General features: G+C 43.8%; 2 protein-coding genes across 4 annotated transcripts in view; one reads left to right on the forward strand and one right to left on the reverse strand.

Moving 5' to 3' along the window:
* The window catches only part of LOC116663180, a 41,929-nt gene extending 34,706 nt beyond the window's left edge, over positions 1 to 7,223 (reverse strand). For 2 of the 3 annotated variants that reach the window (XM_032477910.1, XM_032477909.1), the window contains exons 1-3: positions 5,530 to 7,223; positions 5,347 to 5,415; positions 1,870 to 1,912 (exon numbers count right to left, since the gene is read on the reverse strand). In XM_032477910.1, the coding sequence (XP_032333801.1) occupies positions 1,870 to 1,912; positions 5,347 to 5,415; positions 5,530 to 5,577 (160 nt within the window). In that variant the 5' untranslated portion in view covers positions 5,578 to 7,223. Of the gene's footprint in view, positions 1 to 1,865; positions 1,913 to 2,153; positions 2,304 to 5,346 lie in introns of all 3 variants that reach the window. The other variant, XR_004319304.1, reaches the window with a different exon arrangement.
* A 4,245-nt stretch (positions 7,224 to 11,468) lies between these two features.
* Positions 11,469 to 15,533, forward strand: C4H9orf131 (chromosome 4 C9orf131 homolog). The gene is made up of 3 exons (XM_014561918.2): positions 11,469 to 11,699; positions 12,069 to 12,762; positions 13,213 to 15,533. Exons 1-3 carry the CDS (start codon positions 11,469 to 11,471, stop codon positions 15,531 to 15,533), a joined length of 3,246 nt encoding a protein of 1,081 aa, XP_014417404.1.
* The last annotated feature ends 1,319 nt before the right edge of the window (positions 15,534 to 16,852 follow it).

The following is a 16,852-nucleotide window of genomic DNA, read 5'->3' on the forward strand; positions in this document are numbered from 1 at the left end:
AAATAAATAAATAGATAAAGGGCTGAATTCTAAAGTATGGGGATTACTTCTCAATTTTTAGAAATTTTTAAAAATGAGTAAGAGGGATCCATGCATAAGAGGTTGATATCCTAAGAAAAGGTGGAGTCAGGTGAGGTGAAATGGTCCAGACACAAAGTCTAGCTAGAGAATAGGATCTGAGAGTGCTCTGAAGGAAGAAGGGCAAAGGCAAATGTTACAGGTAAAAGACAATCCAATAAGTAAGTGGGATTCAGTGGCAAAAAGGGCTGGTGGCCAAAAGACACATGGTGGTGAGAGTAATAAAAAGACTGGTCATAAAGAGAGACCCAGTCTTGAGAATTTGTGGGGAGGTAGGGGAGTAGCAGAGATCCTGAACAAAGATGAAAGTTAGGGGTAGGGTCAAAGATTAAGTGAATAAAAAGGAAAAGAGAGAGACCAGTGGCAAGGAGAGCTCCAGAGATGGAGGAGATAAAGCTATCAGGGAATGAAAAAAATAGGTCAGTGAAAATATGGGGGCAAATTGCAGAGTGACTTCTAATGGAAGGAAGAAGGCCAGTGATGTGAATGAAAAGAGTGATGTAAGGCTGGGGCCCACTAAAATGTTGGGGTAAAATTAAAGGAAGAAAGCTAATGAAGAAAGCTAAGTAGGTATGGCATGGGAAGATGGGCCTCTGTAGGTCCTCAGGCTGACTGGGTGATAAATAGGACAGTATGAGAGGGCTCTTAATTGGTTTTCTAAAGGGTCTGGTGAGAATGGGGAGGCCAGAGCAAGAAGGAGTGGCTCAGGCACAGAACCTGTGGAAGCCAATGGGACACAAAGAGGGCACCTTCCCCAGCCTCCCCAAACATCAAAAGATCAACTTCTACAGTCACTCTTCTCATGATCCTCCCAGTAGGGATCTTGCTACAAAGAGCTCTCATGAAGAAGCTGCCCCCACTCTATCCAAAAAAAAGAAGCATGCCATCTGGCTGCAAAAGACAGGACATACAAAATACAGTCAGGAGCGTAATGGGGATAGGAGGGCCCAGTAGGCCTGGTAGGAGTCACATTTCCCCACGTCACTGACTTCATGATACGTCTTTTATTCCGCAAGCAGGGGCTTTCTTTCACATTCCCTTCCCTGTAGGTTTATCCTCCCATGTCAGCCTCAGTTGCACTGGGGCCTGGAATCACATAAGCCATGCTAGGAAGAGGAGGACAGGAAAGAGGGAGAAGAGATTAATTAAATACCTGCTTTTCCGGAGAGCAAGCAGGTCCCACATTACATGAGCTCCTTTCTGGCGAGCTCTCCCAGCCGGAAAACCAGGAGACTCAGTCACGTGCGGTGAAGGTAGGAGCAAAGGCTCTTATAGGAGGCTGAACAAAACTGTCCTCTGGGGAAGGCCCTTGGGAGACTAGACTCTAAGACCCTAAGCATTAGTACACACGGTCAAATAGTCACTGACAACAGACAGGCTAAAGTCTGGAATAGTGTTTTATACTTTATTCCATCTGATCCTCATAACCACGCTGTGAGGGATGAAGGTCAGGTGTATCTCAAGGAAGGAATCTGAACCTTAAAAACGTGAAACAGTTTGTCCCAAATCAGGACCCAAAAGTTCGGCCTCCAGATATCTGTTCCACCGTGTCTCACACTGCCACCTGGTGGGCAAGACCCACTGGCCAGCTCCACCGTTCTTCCACTCCTGTGGATGGGCCGAGCAGGGGACTGGGGAAGCGTTCTTGGATCTGACTCCTTCCTCTGACTCTCCCTGCTGAGGCCTTTGTTTTCTAAGAGGGATGAGCTCCAGTGGCTGACGCCCTTAGAGACTGTGGATGTGGACCTGGGTCTCATGGAAAGGAGACATTAAGGTTTAACCCTTACCTACCAAATGCTCCCTCTCTGTTCCTCTTCTTCCCTCTGCACTGATGCTGAAAACAAAAAAGGAAGGGGTTTGGACTCACTTCTTACTCTTCTCTCTCTAGGCAATTTGCAGACATTCATTATATATGAATAATATTATTTTCTACATGGAATTAATGAAATTCTGGGCTCTTACCCAGAAATCATTTTTAAATAATTGAAGTATTTTCTATTTGTTTTTCTTTGAAAGTATTAAATAAATGTTTTCTGTATGTGATCCTCAATTGATTTTTAGTCAGTAGTCCTTACCAAAAAGGGTAAATAATCTCAGACCAACAGGTACATGAACTTTCCATTCGATAGGAATTTGTCCTCTGGGTATAAAGCTTAGACTGCAGCATTTCAGCATTGCTCTCCAGATCAGTTCAATCACAAAGGAAACTCTTGATCCAGAGATACCTGAGAAGGTAAGGTCACTGATGAATGGTTGTTGAAAGACTGTTCTCCTGCAAGTATTTTGAACTGTCTTCATAATTTAATCCTATGTTGTCACATATGGTAGCCACTAGTCACATGTGGCTAAAGCACTTTGAAGTGTGGCTAGTCTGAACTGAGATGTGCTGTAAGTGTAAAGTATACACTGGATTTGAAGATAGTACCAAAAAAGGATGAAAGATGTCTCAGTAATAATTTGTTCATATTGCTTACATGTTGAAATGACTGTTAAAGGAAACTTCTTATAAAATTTGTTCTTAATGTCTCTAAATATTTGTCAAATGTCTCTTAATATTGTCCATTTTACTATCTGTGAAAATTTTTTACACAACCAACAGCTTTTTCATTCTTCTCTACTGTCAAGTATTTTTTTGGTGTTTATCACTCAGAAACACACTTTTTCACAACAGACTTATGCAGCATTGGTGATTAATCTCGTTAAGCACTGGGTCTCACTCTGTTGTCAACTATGAGGATTCATTCAAGTGAATTTCCTTCACACAACATAAAGGAAATCATCTGACAAAGGGAATTTTAGTGTACAACATTATACACAATATTATATGCACAATAATGGCACAGTAACTATAACATGTCAAAAAATATATAAAGAAACAACTATATATGTTGTTTAAAAACTTGAGATTTCTATACACATACTTTAAAACATTGATGAGAAAATGGATCATGTGCTGTCACACATTTAAAATAAAGTGTTTGGAAGGAGAAAGTCAAATAAGGATGATTTAACTCATATGTGAAATATTAAAAATAAAAATAAAATAAATGAACAAACAAAATCAAACAAAAATAAACACAAAGATGCCAAGAATACAGTAGTGGTTATCAGAGGGTCAGGGGCAGGGAGGACAGCAAAATGGGTAAAGGGGATCAACTGTACAGTGATGAACAGAAACTAAATTTTTTATTGTGAGCATGAGGTAGAAATATAATGTTCCACACATGAAACTTACATAATGTTATAAACCAATGTTACCTCAATAAAAATAAATTAATTAATTAAAATTAAGTGTTTGCATTCTAGTTAAACATGGTGGATCAAACATACTTGTTTATCTCCTCTCTCACCCAAAATTCCATTAAAAGCAAAGGAAAAACAAAATAAACTATTAAAAATGACAGGAATGAGAGGGGATATATAAAAGATTTCCACAAAGAATTAAAAATTTAAAAATAAAAAAAGTTTTAAATAAAATAAAAGATGCCAACAAACTTGTAGCAGATGGAAATCAAATGGAGGAGTGGTAACTGACTTAGCAAAGCAAAGTAACTACCAAGTTAAGTACCTGCAGAAGAGAACAGGGTAAATCAATTCACCCTACAAACCTCAAACAGACCCAGAAAGTGGAGATTGGGCTTGAAGTAAGGAACTGTAAATGATTATTTGATGATTTTCAGCTATGTGATAAGCAGGCTTGAGAGAGACTACAGATATACAGAAAACCAGATAATGAGAAAACTTAGTACTGGAAAAACAAAAAGTTGTATAAAAAAGGAAACACAATAGAGGTATACTGTTTGACACACGGTAAATTATATTTATACAGTCTAAAAAAACATTGAATACTGATTTAACCAAAAATTTTAACTCTATTAGTAGTATGGTGGAAGAAAAATGGAGATGACTATGAAAGCCTAGTCTTCATCTTCCATAGTTAGAAACCAATATATACTGTCTAAAATTAATAAGTCAAGAAATATTGGTAAAAGTTTATTTTTTAAAAATAAGGATGTCAACAATACAAAAAAAAAGAAAATAGCCAAAAGAACTCAAAGTGGTTACCTCTGGAAAGCACAACTTGCAGTAGAAAAATGTGGGAGAAAAATACCTGCTTTTTGTTAAAAGACATAAATTACTACCTGACTTTTAAAACAATGTGCATACATTACTCTGATTTAAAAAAAGAAATTTTTTTAATGACCAAAAAAAAAAAAATCAAACAAGTATTTCACAGCAATTCCATGGTAAAAATCTGCAAGTAAGTTTGAAATAGAATCCAATTTTTTTAAATGAAGTTTATAAGATTTCTATTTCTAGTAATTTAACAAGGCTAAATATTATGAAATACCCTTCTACTGCGAAACATCTAAATCCTGGCTAAACTAGAGCAAATACACTTTTACAGGCATTGCAGAGCTTACAGGAAAGTAAGGGAAGCTCTCAAAAGAAAGAAAGAAGAGAGAGAGAGCAAGTAAGCAAGCAAGCAGGAAAGAAAGAAAGAAAGAAAGGAAGGAAGGAAGGAAGGAAGGAAGGAAGGAAGGAAGGAAGGAAGGAAGGAAGGAAGAAAGAAAGAAAGAAAGAAAGAAAGAAAGAAAGAAAGAAAGAAAGAAAGAAAGAAAGAAGAAAGAAAGAAAGAAAGAAAGAAAGAAAGAAAGAAAGAAAAAGAAAGAAAGAAAGGAAGGAAGAAAGGGAAAGAAAGAAAAAGGAAGGAAGACAGAAAGAAAGAAGGAGGAAAGAAGACAGAAAGAAAGAAAAGAAAGAGGCAGGGAGGAAGGAAGGACGGGAAAAAAAGAAAGGGGATTGGAGGAAGGGAAACAGGGAGAGAGGAAAGGAGGAACAAAGAAATTCTAGAGCCAAAATTAGATGGAAAGCCAACACAGACACCAGGGCTGCCCTAAAAACATGCCCAACCCAGAAACCTAAAGCTTTGCTGGTTATCAGCCCCACTGAGGAAGAGTATTTAGACTTGACAAAGTAGGGGAGCTGAATCTAAGAACTGCACATAAAGCCAGGCAACCAAAAGGGCTATATCTTGAAGACATGAACAGAAAAATCTGCATACTGGAAACAAGAAGCAATAACAACAACAAAAAACAATCTGTCTCTGGTGACACTAAGAATGGGGAGTAGAGACAGATTTGAGAAACAGACAAAATAGCAAAACAGTAGAAAAACTAACATTTATTTGAGTAAGTTTTCCTTATAATTTATAATCATAGCCCGAAGCTCAGAAAGACCTGTGACTTGAATTTATACTATACTCACAGTCTGAGAAATCTCAATCCAAGAAATAAGCAGAAACAACAGTTCCAGGTTGGTAGAATCTTTTAGCACCTAGGAAAAACCAAGACAAATCATCTCAATCCAGTCCCTTCAGGATTCACAAAGTTAAGGTTTAACCAAATGTGAGCTCCTACAAACATATATCAAACATACAAGGAAACAGACCTCCATAACCAAGAATCTTGAAAGACTGCAAATTGAAAAATAAGACATGCTCAGACTGCTGATATTAAAATTTTAAGTCATTATATATAAAGTAAATAGATTTAAAGTGTTTTAAAAGATGTTTTAACCGAAAAGACAGAGATAATCACTATGTAGAGCATAAAGAAGAGACATTTAGCCCAACCTAGACCTTCAGGGTAGATTTCCTGAGGAGATGATGCCTGAATTAAGATAGAAGGACAATTAAGAATTAGCCAGGTGGAAAAAAGTGATGAGGGCAATCCAGACAGAGAAATCAAAATCATGAAAAGCAAAGATATGGAAGCAATGAACAGTATGGGGGACTACAAGCATTCCTCTATTACTAGAATAACAAATGCCAGCAGGTAATGGCAAGAGAAATCAAAGAAGTAGAGAAAGATCTGCATCTGGAGGGTTCTCTATACCATGCAGAAAGTATGACCGCGCTGAAGGGTTTTAAGGAGGGTAGTATCATGAACATTTTTGTTTTAGGTAGATTGCATTGGCAGTAGTGAAGGAAAAGGATTTAAGATGTCCAAGCTGGAGGAATGGAGATCAGCTAGGAGGCTACTGCACAGTTTACAGGAGAAATGATGAGGGCCTGAACTACTAGGGTGACAGTAGCAATGGGGAAGAGAGATAGATTAGAGAAACAGTAGCTATTTAGCAAAAGTTGGTGACTGATGACTAATAGGAAAGATGAAGAGGGAGCAGTGTGGAATGGCCCCTATGTTTCTTGCCTGGGTGACTAGGCAATACTAATTGCTTTGGGGAATACAACAGGAAGAGCACGTTGGGACAGAAAAAGAAAATGACCTAAGTTATAAAGATGTTAAGCCTGGGATACCTGTGGGAAATCGAGCTTGGGGATGTTTAGCAAGCAACTGGAATTTCTGAAAATGAAGCTCACAGAAGTCAGTGCTAATTCACTACTTCAGAGACTCTACTTCAGAGAATAACACAGTCATCAAAAATGATATTTAGAAGAGTTTATGGTGTTTAGAAAAGGCTTATGCTAAAATATTAACCATTTACCTCCCTTACAAAAACCTACATTTATTTAAACAATGTAAAAATATGAATAGCCAAGTCTGGAAAGAAATATGTCAAACTGCTATGGAAATTATTTTGAGGTTGGAAGTTTATGGGATTCTTCCTTCTACTTTTTTCATATATTCTAAATTCAGTATATAATACTACGATAACGGGAAGAACTGAAAAACAAACAAACAAACAAAAAACAAACCAGCAACATTTCTTCTTACCTCTACTGGGAATACAGCTAGAGTTCCTATCAAACACAGGACCTGACACATCGTAGTCCCCTAATAAAGTACCACCAACACCTGAGATTTGAAGGTGTTATCTTGGGTTTCCCTCCCTTCTAGAAGCCTGCGGCCTGGCCTGGCAGCTCGAGGCCTCACCACTGCCCCTCAAGACTGACCTCCGCCCACTGACACTCGGCGCCTACGGGCCAGTGCGGGGCTCCCACTGCCCCCGCCCCGCGGCCTCGCGGTTCCCTGCAACCCCCCACCCTCGCGACAGCTGCTCAGGGACAGAGAGCATCTCCCTCCCAAGGACGCTGGGCCCTCCCGGAAGGGCGGCTCCGTCAGCTCTCACTGTCCTGACCAGTCCTGACATTTTCAGGACACTGGGGACCTCAGGGTGAGTGGACAAACCCGTGTGGATTGCTGGCCCGGCTCTTAACTCCGCATCCCTCTGGGGTAGGCGGGAAGAGGAATGGAGGCAGGAGAAGAGAGAGAGGGTAGGGAAAGGGAGAGGTAAGGCGGAGGGAAAGGGAGAAAAACTACTGGAGAGTTGAGCCGCTTAGGGGGCGGAAGCCACGGCCGCGCGTCGACGCCGGCGGGCTCAGCCGCTGGTGCTGGGAGCAGCCGTCCCACCCAGAGGCCCCGCAGATCAGGGAGTCCTGTAGCGGAAAGGGCCCTGGGGCGTCCGAAAAGCCCGGCCTGAATCTTGGCTGTGAACTCTAGTCTCAAGGATGCTTACTTCAGCGTCCTGAGGTATTGCCTCGAGGCAGACTCCGAGAAACCTGAGGAAGACAGCCCTTGAGCCGCCCCGGCCCCGCCCCGCCCCCGCGCCCGGAGCAGGCCCCGCCCCGGAGCAAGCCCACTGCCAGAAATCTCTCCCGTTCATTCACTCATTCACCCTGACGGTACTGAGCTCTGACCAGATACTAAGCACCAGATACTGAGATTAAAGCAGCAAACTGAGTAGACAAGGTCCCTGCCCTCAGATAATTTAGACACAAGTTACAATCTAGTGTGGAAAGTGCCGGTGGGGGAGAAGAGGATAAGGGTACCCGTCCTAGCCTGGGAGGGTAAAGGAAGGCCTCACAGAGGAACAACTTTCACTGTAGCAGGAAGAAGATCGGAGGCAATGGGTTTTGATAAAAGTTCCCATAGGATGGCTTCTGTTTCCTCTGAAAAGTAGAAGTCAGCCATATCTGCTAGGGGCAGGGAGAAACAGAAGTTGAGGAAAGTAAAGAAGGTTTGAATTGATTTTAAGTGGGATGGGTGAGTTTACTAAAGAATAAATGATGTAAGCTCCACGGTCAGGAAGCTTTGCCTGTTTTGATCACCCATATATCCCAAATGCTTAGAACAGTGAGATAGCAGGCACTTAATAAGCGGAATGCACAAATAAATACTTTTCAAGTGTCGGTGGAGCTGGGCATAGTTGTAGACCATGAGTTTATGGTGGCACCAGCTTACCTATATGTGTGATTTTTATCCAATAGTGCTGAGCCCTGCCTTCCTAAAGGGCAGTTCTGGCAGAGCTGGGATTTTGACAGGTGGAAATGATGAAAGGAGAATGAGTTGGTGGATGCTGATTAACCATGAAGTCTATCTTGGAAAGGGAGGAAATAAAGGCAAGAGGTTGCTCATGGACCGGAGGAAGTGGAAAGGTCAATCGACTAGACGTCCTGAGAAGGTTAAAGAGTTGGCATTTTAGGACAAATCTGGAGGTTGAAGTCAGAGGGTGATGCAAGATTGTATTATTTAAGAAGGCAGAGTAGTTCCTGATGATGAGGCTTTAGATTATGGCCATAGCTGAATTGGAACAGAGGTAAAGGAGTCTGAGATGAAAAGGTCTAGGAATTGAGAGTCTAGGTCACTGAATAGTCTGTCCACATGGATGTTTGGGTCTCTCATAGATTCCCCCCACTTCAAGATCTCTGCCCTAGGCCTCATTCAGCCCCTTCCCCAACCTTCAGAGGATCTGCATTCACACTTCAACTTAAGCCTTGGGTGCCAAAAGATCTGGCATGGCTCTGGGCCAGAAAACAAAATGCGGTAATTAGAAAGAGCTGTAGTAGACATCTGTTTTATTTTGTTTTGATGTCAGCATGCATACACCTTTCTGGAAATAGTATGTCTATGTCCTCTGGAGGAATGACCACACCCCCACTTCTTCAGTCTCAGTCCATGTACAGGTGGAGTGCTCTTCCCTCCCTACCCTTATTCCAATGGTATGTATGTGACCCAGACCTGTCAGAAGCAGCATTCTATTCCCCTGTGAGCAGTTCAATGAGTAGTTCAGTGATGGATACCTGACCATCTGGAAATCATAAGCACAATATTGTCATAGCAACACCACATTTTCAGCTTCACTTGAACCTGCTACCACAGAAAACCTGAAAATAAAGCCAGCACAGAAGACAGAAAGTTAAGATATGAAAACTGAATCCTGATGACATCAAGTTGAATCCCTGCATAAATTCTATTACCTGAAGCCAACCCTACTCCTGGATTGTTCAGATGAGTCAATACATTCCCATTCGTTTACACCACTTAGATTATATTTTCTGTCACCTGTATCCAAATGATTCCTCACAATACAAGGGGATTCTCAATCCCTGACTCTGCCTTCTGGGATATCTATATATCTATGGATATGTAGATATAATAATATTTTATATAGTTTACATATGTTAATGTCTTTGTGCTTCAGTTTCCCCTATGTGAAAGAATATAACAATACCTACCTCAAAGAGTTGTAAAGATTAGAAACAACACTGAGGCACAAGAAACATCACATTACTTAATTTTTCTAAATTAAATTAAACCTGGTTTGAATCTTTCATCTATCAAGGTTGGAAGACGTATTAATCATGATTGGAGGACTTTTTCCCTCTTTGGCATAGTATACATTGACAACAACAAACAAACAAACAAACAAACAAAAAAGCCTTGGGTCTTGAGTCTGTCATGGTTGCCACTGGAACACACATTGTCTAATCCCATACAGTCCATTAAAAAGCAAGTGGCTCCACAGCCTCTCTGACAAGTGTATATATCAGCACCTGCTGCTGCAGTTCCCAAGACTATGTACTAGATGTTTAGTGCCCTAACCATTAAATCAGCTCTCCCCATCAGAAGTCCTGTTGCCTCCTAATGGACTTCTGTCACTCATGGAACCTATTGCAACATCTCTTTTCTCAAGTCCCTGGACCCACTGCTATCCTTGGGCAACTCCCCTTCTTTCAACCCACCACCTCCTCCATTGTTTCCTTCTCAAGAATACCCAGCTAAATTAAATTCTCCTCCCACACAAGAGCCTGGATACGGTTGTAGAACAGTGTATTGCAACTTTAGTTTGGGACTAGAAAACACAAAATCCACTAACTATTCTATGAGACAAGAAACTTAGAATTCCTGGAAGAAAGGAGAGCAGAGTTACCTTTTTATACTACTGGGTGTCTCTTTTGGCAATGACTAGGAGATAGCAATTAAGAACTTGGTAAGTTATCCTGCCATAAATGTAAATTAACTAGCACAGAAAAGGTATTCAGTACTGCCTTCTCTATTTCCTATAAGAACTCAACTTACTTTCTTCAACCAGAGGTAGCAAACTCAAATACCAGGCGGGTAATAAAATGACTAAAAATAGACAAGTGTAAGAAAACAAAATCATAGGCACAATGATAAACAGGAACTAGCCCTTAGCCTTGGCATTAACAAAGAGAATACGGTGAACTGGAAAGCTCATGGCCACTAAGGGAGCAACTGCTACTTAGCTCCAAATGGTCTTTATTTTGTGGGAATGAGAGCTCTGTGTTGCCAGATTTTGAGCCAGAAATATTATTTTATGTACAATCTACTAATTTTACAATGTTGGCTACTCATTCAAAAATTTTTTTTAAACACTGCTGGCCATATTGTCTCGGCCAGATGTTACATATCAGTATATATCTTTAAGCCTCTGTATAGTTTCAGATGCTACGTATATACTGCTAGCTGTCAAATTTACATCTCCCCCATAGACTGCTTTCCCAAGCTTCAGGTCCATGTAGCTAACTGTCCTATGCCTAATATTTCCTTGTCACAGGAACTTCAAATTCAAATGTTTAAAATGGAACACATTGCCCCTCATCCTAAATTGGGTGCCAAGTCTGTGTTACCTATCTCAGTAAAATGGCACTAACATACACACCTAGTTCCCCAAGTCAGGAACCCTGGAGTCATCTTCAACTTCCTCTGTACTTCATCCCATCCCACTGGTAACCAAGTCTAATCTATCATTTAATCCTCAAAGCAACCCTAAGTGGTAAGTAGTGATATTATCTCCATTTTACAGATGAGAAAACTGAGGCACTGAAAGATTAAGTACTTTGAGATTTCACAGGTAGTAAGTGGCAGAGCTGGGATGTGAATAAGGCAGTTTGATGCTAGAATCTATGTCCTCAAGCACAATGCCTGAAGATAATTCTGACCTTGGCAATAGAGACAGAAGGGGATCACCCAGGCTTCACTGTATGAAGTATGAGTTGTCTGGTGGGGGGCAATTTTTTGGCCTTAAATTCAGGAAGACTGCTGTTAGGTAGTGTGGGGGATGGGAGTTCTTTGTTCTGTGATGCAGTGATGACATCAGGGTAAACTGCCACTAGGCTGAGGAAAATGGAATGGCTGCTAGAGGGCCTGCATGGGGCTCAAGAGGACATGAAGCTTCTCTGGGGCCAGCTGACCCATGTCCTGGCCTGCAGACACTGTGGCAACAGCTGCCTCCAGAGTCCAGGGACTCTGGTAACACTATTCTTGTTCATGGTTTGGCAGATCCGGAGGTGGTGGCAGCTTTGGAGATGGCGACAGCTTCAGCCCTGGTACTCTGGGGACAAGATGCAAGGCAAGGTGGGTAACATGGATGTGCAGCTGGGTGATTCACCACGTTAGTTCAAGTGAGGAATCACTGACATGGATGTGGGCCCAAGGGAGTGACTATAAGCCCTAAATGTAAAGCTGGGTAAGTGACCACTGACACTAGACTTGAAGCCAGGTTAATGATCACTGACGCAAGATACAGAGCTATGTAAGGGAATGCTGATCTCCAAAAGTGGCTAGGTAATGGCCATTAACACCAGATGCATAAGTGACTACTGACCATAGATGTGGGCTCCAGTGAGTAACTGTTCACCCTGAGTGTAGGACAGAGACTTAAGATTTCATGACACACACTTGTCTCTAAAAAGGCTTCATGTCCAATTGTATCTTTCTCACTAGAGCCTACCACTTCCATACTGTGTGGCTTTCCTTGATCGTCTGTGGAAGCAGAAGTCAGAGGAGGAAGAGGAAGAGGAAGAAGAAGAGGAGGAAGAAGAGGAGGCATCTCCGGATCCACTGAAGCCATGTTCTCTTCCCAAAGAAGCTCCTATTGGAGACCAAGCCACTATAGCCTCATCCCAGCCATCCTGTTGTTCTGAGGGCCTCCATAAGGCCATAGGGACACTAGAGGAAGTACTCACGCGGACCTCAAGCCCTTCCAGATCCTTCCCCACCTTTCAGATCTTGACCAACCTGCCTGTGAGGCACAAGACAGCATCAGGGAGCCGTTTACAGAAGAGAAAAAGCCAACTCTTCTGGGGTCTCCCCTCTCTGCACAGTGAGTCCTTGGAGGCCATCTTCCTGAGCTCAGGTGGCCGCTCTCCTCCGAAGTTATCTGTTAGTCTTTCTGTCTTCTTCAACAAGCATGCCTTTCTGCCTAGATCCCCAGAATTGCTGCTTCCCCAGTATTGCTCCTCAAGCCAGATTTCTACCCATGAAGTCCATACTACAGAAGATTTGAAAGAGATGCCCTCTGATCCTCACCAACTTCCCCCTCCATCTTCCCCTTGTGTCCCATCACTACCCCTCCCTCTTAAACCCTTTCCCATGGACCATAAGAAAGACCTATCTGGCACTGAGGCAAATACACAGTGGCTTACACTGCAGAGAGAGGTCCCTTGGGTCTCTGAGGATCAAGCCCTGCACCCACAGCTTAAAATCCAAAGAACCAGACCCTCCAAGCTCTTCCATTCATCTGAGGTCTGGTGGAAGGTGCCACCGGATCCTAGCCTCCAACAACACATTCCAGATTCATTCTCTGCCTCTCTAGGAGAGTATCCCTCTAGCCTTCTAGAAGCCCTAACTAGGTTTGAGGCCCCATGGAGGACCATGGGGCAAAAGGAGGACCCCAAAGCCTCTGAGCCAGCAATGCCAGCTCCCAGCCCAACCCTAGCTTCTCTGCCAGAATGCCAGGGAGTCAGCCCAATAGGAGGCCTGTCTGAATCTAAGGCCCTCTGGGAAACCACAAGGCAAAGAGAGAATTTTCAGATTTCTGAGCCTCCAGTCCCAGTCCCTTGCCAATCTGTAGCCCCCATGATAGAACCTCAAGGAACTAGCACCCTGGGAGCTCCACCTGTATATGAGATTCAGTGGGGAACCACAGGACATAAAGAGAATCCTCAAGCCTTTCAGCCTCCAATGCCAGCCCCCTGCCAATCCCCAGATTCTCTGTCAGAATCCCAGAAAGTCAGCCCTGAAGGGGAACCTTCTGCAAACAAGGACTTCTGGGGAAACTTGGGGCACAGAGAGAACCCTCTGGCCTCTGGGTCTCCAATGCCAGCCCCCTTCCTTTCCCCCCATCCCCTACCAAAACTCCAAGGAGGCAGTTCCCTGGGAGATCCATCTGAATACATGCCCCAGCAGGGATGCAGAGAAAATTCAGCAAACCCTTGGGCCTTTGAGCCCCCACCCTGGGACCTCGACCCAGGACACTACGGAACCAGGCCTGCATGTGCCCCATCAGGATCTGAGACTCCATGCAAGGGCATGCAGACTAGAGATAATCTTTGGGCCTCTGCAAACACAGGTTCATCTCCCAGCCTTCCCTCAGCCTCTCTGCCGGAGCCCCTAGGAATGGGTGCCCAGGCAGTCTTGTCTGAGTCCAAAGCTTTAGGAGAGGCCATGAGGCAGAGAGAAGAACTCTCGATCTCAGAGTCCGCAGCCCCTGCCCATAGCCCATCTCTAGCTCCCATTCTAGAACCACACAAAATCACTCCTTTGGGAGGCCTCATTGGGTCAGAAGCTACATGGAAGGACACTGATCATTCCAGAAATTCCTGGGCTTCTGAATCTCCATCTCTGGCATTCAGCCCACCCCCACCTCTTATACTAGATTCTCTTAGAGTTAGCCCCATGGGGGTCCTGTTTGATTCGGAAGCTAGATGTGGGGACATACAAAGGAGAAAGAACTGCTGGGCCTCTGAGCTCCCAGACTGTAGCCTACCCCAAGACCCACACAGAGCCAACTCTTTGGGAGTCCAGTCTGACTCTGAGCCTATTAGGGGGGATAAGGAGCAGAAAGAAATCTGTTGTGTTCCTGTGTCGCCACTGTGGGGCCCCAGCCCGTCCCCAAACTCTATGTCAAAGTCTCACACAAGTGAGCCTATTGGAGACCAATGCAACTGTAGACCTGAGGGGGAAACAGTGCAGCAGAGAGGGAACTGCTGGACCACTGAACTCCCAGCATCAAACCCCAGGTCACTCTCTGCTCCTCTACCAGATCCACATGTTGACCTTGAGTTTGTGTGGAGGAATATGCAACAAAGAGGGATCCTCCAGGACCCCAGCCTTCCAGCAGTGGATCCCCTGCAGCCAATACCCTGGCCTCCTACCCTAGCTGTAGCTCTGAAGACTGAGCCCAACCAGACTGGCCTGTCTAAGGGAGAGCTTTTCCCAGGGGTTAACGCAGAGACTCCATCCTCCCAGGGAGAGGCTGTCCCACAGGTGCCCACCCACTCTGGGATCCAGGCCTGGCACTGGAGTAGAGAGTTGGAACTCAGGCGGAAGAAACTACAGCAGAGCTCTGCTTCCAGATCTCTTGGCCCAAGTCAATCATTTGGCAGCTCCCCTGTCCTGGGCTCAACTCAAGCCACCCGGAGATTTTCTTCCTGTCCTCCACAGCAGACTCATCCTCCCAATCTGTGCCCCCTTTCTTCAAGCTGTCATCCCCACAAAATTCAGAGCACAGTAACTCAGCCTGTTCAGGTCTCCCACTGTTACCACTCTCACTCCTTTTCCCACCCTCAGCCACAAAAGTATGGGAGGGCAGAACAAGGTTCTCAGAGAGAGCAAAGAATGAAAAAGATGGTGTCCCAGATCTCATCCCAGGGGTCATGTGTTTACATGGAGGCTGGTGAGAACTGCCCAGGCCTGGAAGAGACCCTAGGCCCTAAGGTTCCAGCCTCAGGCAAGAGACAGGACAAGGCTTCAGCCCCATCTTCAGCCAAAAAGAGAGAGAGTCCCAGGAAACCCAAAGCAGACCATGGAGGAGGGGATTCAAGATTGAGGTCATCCATAGTTATAGTAAAAAGCCACCCAGCCCAGGCTAGAAGACTAGCAGAGGTCCCTGTAAGCAGACTTTCCCAAAGACTTCAGCATAGGGACAAGAGTTCACGACACACTGCTCTCTCCAGGCAGCTTCACTGCAAGGCTGCAGACTCCCAAGATCAGCGAGGGGCAAGGCTGGGAGCTGGTGACATCCTGGCCCCACAGCACTGTAAGAACTGCCCTTGGGCCCGGAAACATCTTTCCTCCCCCACACCTCAGGCTCCTCTTACCAGGGGTCTCCAAAGGGTGTTAGCCAAGTTTCTGGGTATCCATGAACCCCTGCCCACCAAATCCAGTCAGCAAAGGAAAGGCTTGTAGTACCGGCACCCAATATAAGTACCTCAAGACCTGAAGCCAAACCATTTGTGGGGTGGGGAGACAAGCCAAGGAAATCCTAATAAACTAGCTCAACCAGACAAATCCTACTCATGTCTTCTTTGGAGTCTGGGGTGCTGGGAATGTTAATTCCCTATTAACTTCTGCTGCAGCCATATTCCCTCAGGATCAATTCCCAGAAGTAGAGAGCTCAGGATTCTACAGGCTCAATTTTCTTTTCAAGCCCATCACAGATGATCAACCTGGAGTCCACACATCCCTACTCTACAGGGTGAGGCTGTTAAGGCCAGTGGAGCACAGACCAATGCTGCCCTTGGATAATAGTGCACAGCAAGTCAACAGAAGAAAAATACATCTGTTCACATGAGCCCAATTGGTCTGGGTCTAGGCAGCTGTTCTTAGTCCTGGGTACGGTCCCCTTCTTCACCTACTTCATCCACAAGTTCTCTGTGTATCTTCCTGGCCAATTCTTGTCAGCCCTCAGCTCTTTTCTCTCTCTAGTTTAACTCATGCATCTCCAAGGCCACAAAAACAAAAGTCCTTTTTCATGTTTAGTGGTCATCTGGACATCTTCTATAACTTCCTGTTCATATCATATACCCATTTTTCTACTGCACTGTTTGTCGGATGTTGTATTACTTTTCTACTGCTGTCATAACAAATGACCACAAAACAACATAAATTTTGTCAGAAGTCTGATATATGTCCCACAGGGCTAAAATCAAGAGGCTGGCAGGGCTGCATTCCTTTCTGTGGGAACTAGGTAAAACTCACTATCCTTCCCAACTTCTAGAGGCTGCCCCCATTTCTCGACTACTGACTGGCCTTCCTCCATCTTCAAAGCTAACAAAGGCAAGTTTAAGTTCTTCTCACATTACATCACTCTTGTCTACCTCTCCCACTTTTAAGGACACTCTTAATTACATTGGGCCCACCTGGATAATCAGATACCCTTATCTTCAAGTCAGTTGGCTAGCAACCTTAATTCCATCTGCAACTTTAATTCCTTTTTGCCATGTAAAATGATACATTCACAGGTGTCAGGGTTAGGATGTGGACATTTTTTTTTGCAAGGGGTATTCAGGAATGGCATCGTCCTATCACAGATATTAACTCAACCTGTTATGTATGCTGCAAATATTTTCTCCCAATCTGTACCTTATTTTCCAATTTTGTTTAAGGTGATTTTTACTGTGCCAAAGTTTAAATCTACCAACACTTTCCTTTATGGCTTCTAAAACACTTTCTTCTACCACTTTCATAGATTTATGTTTAGAGTGTTAATCTAATTTTTGAGTAAA

Source organism: Camelus ferus, chromosome 4, assembly GCF_009834535.1.
Source record: "Camelus ferus isolate YT-003-E chromosome 4, BCGSAC_Cfer_1.0, whole genome shotgun sequence".
Lineage (NCBI taxonomy): Eukaryota > Metazoa > Chordata > Mammalia > Artiodactyla > Camelidae > Camelus > Camelus ferus.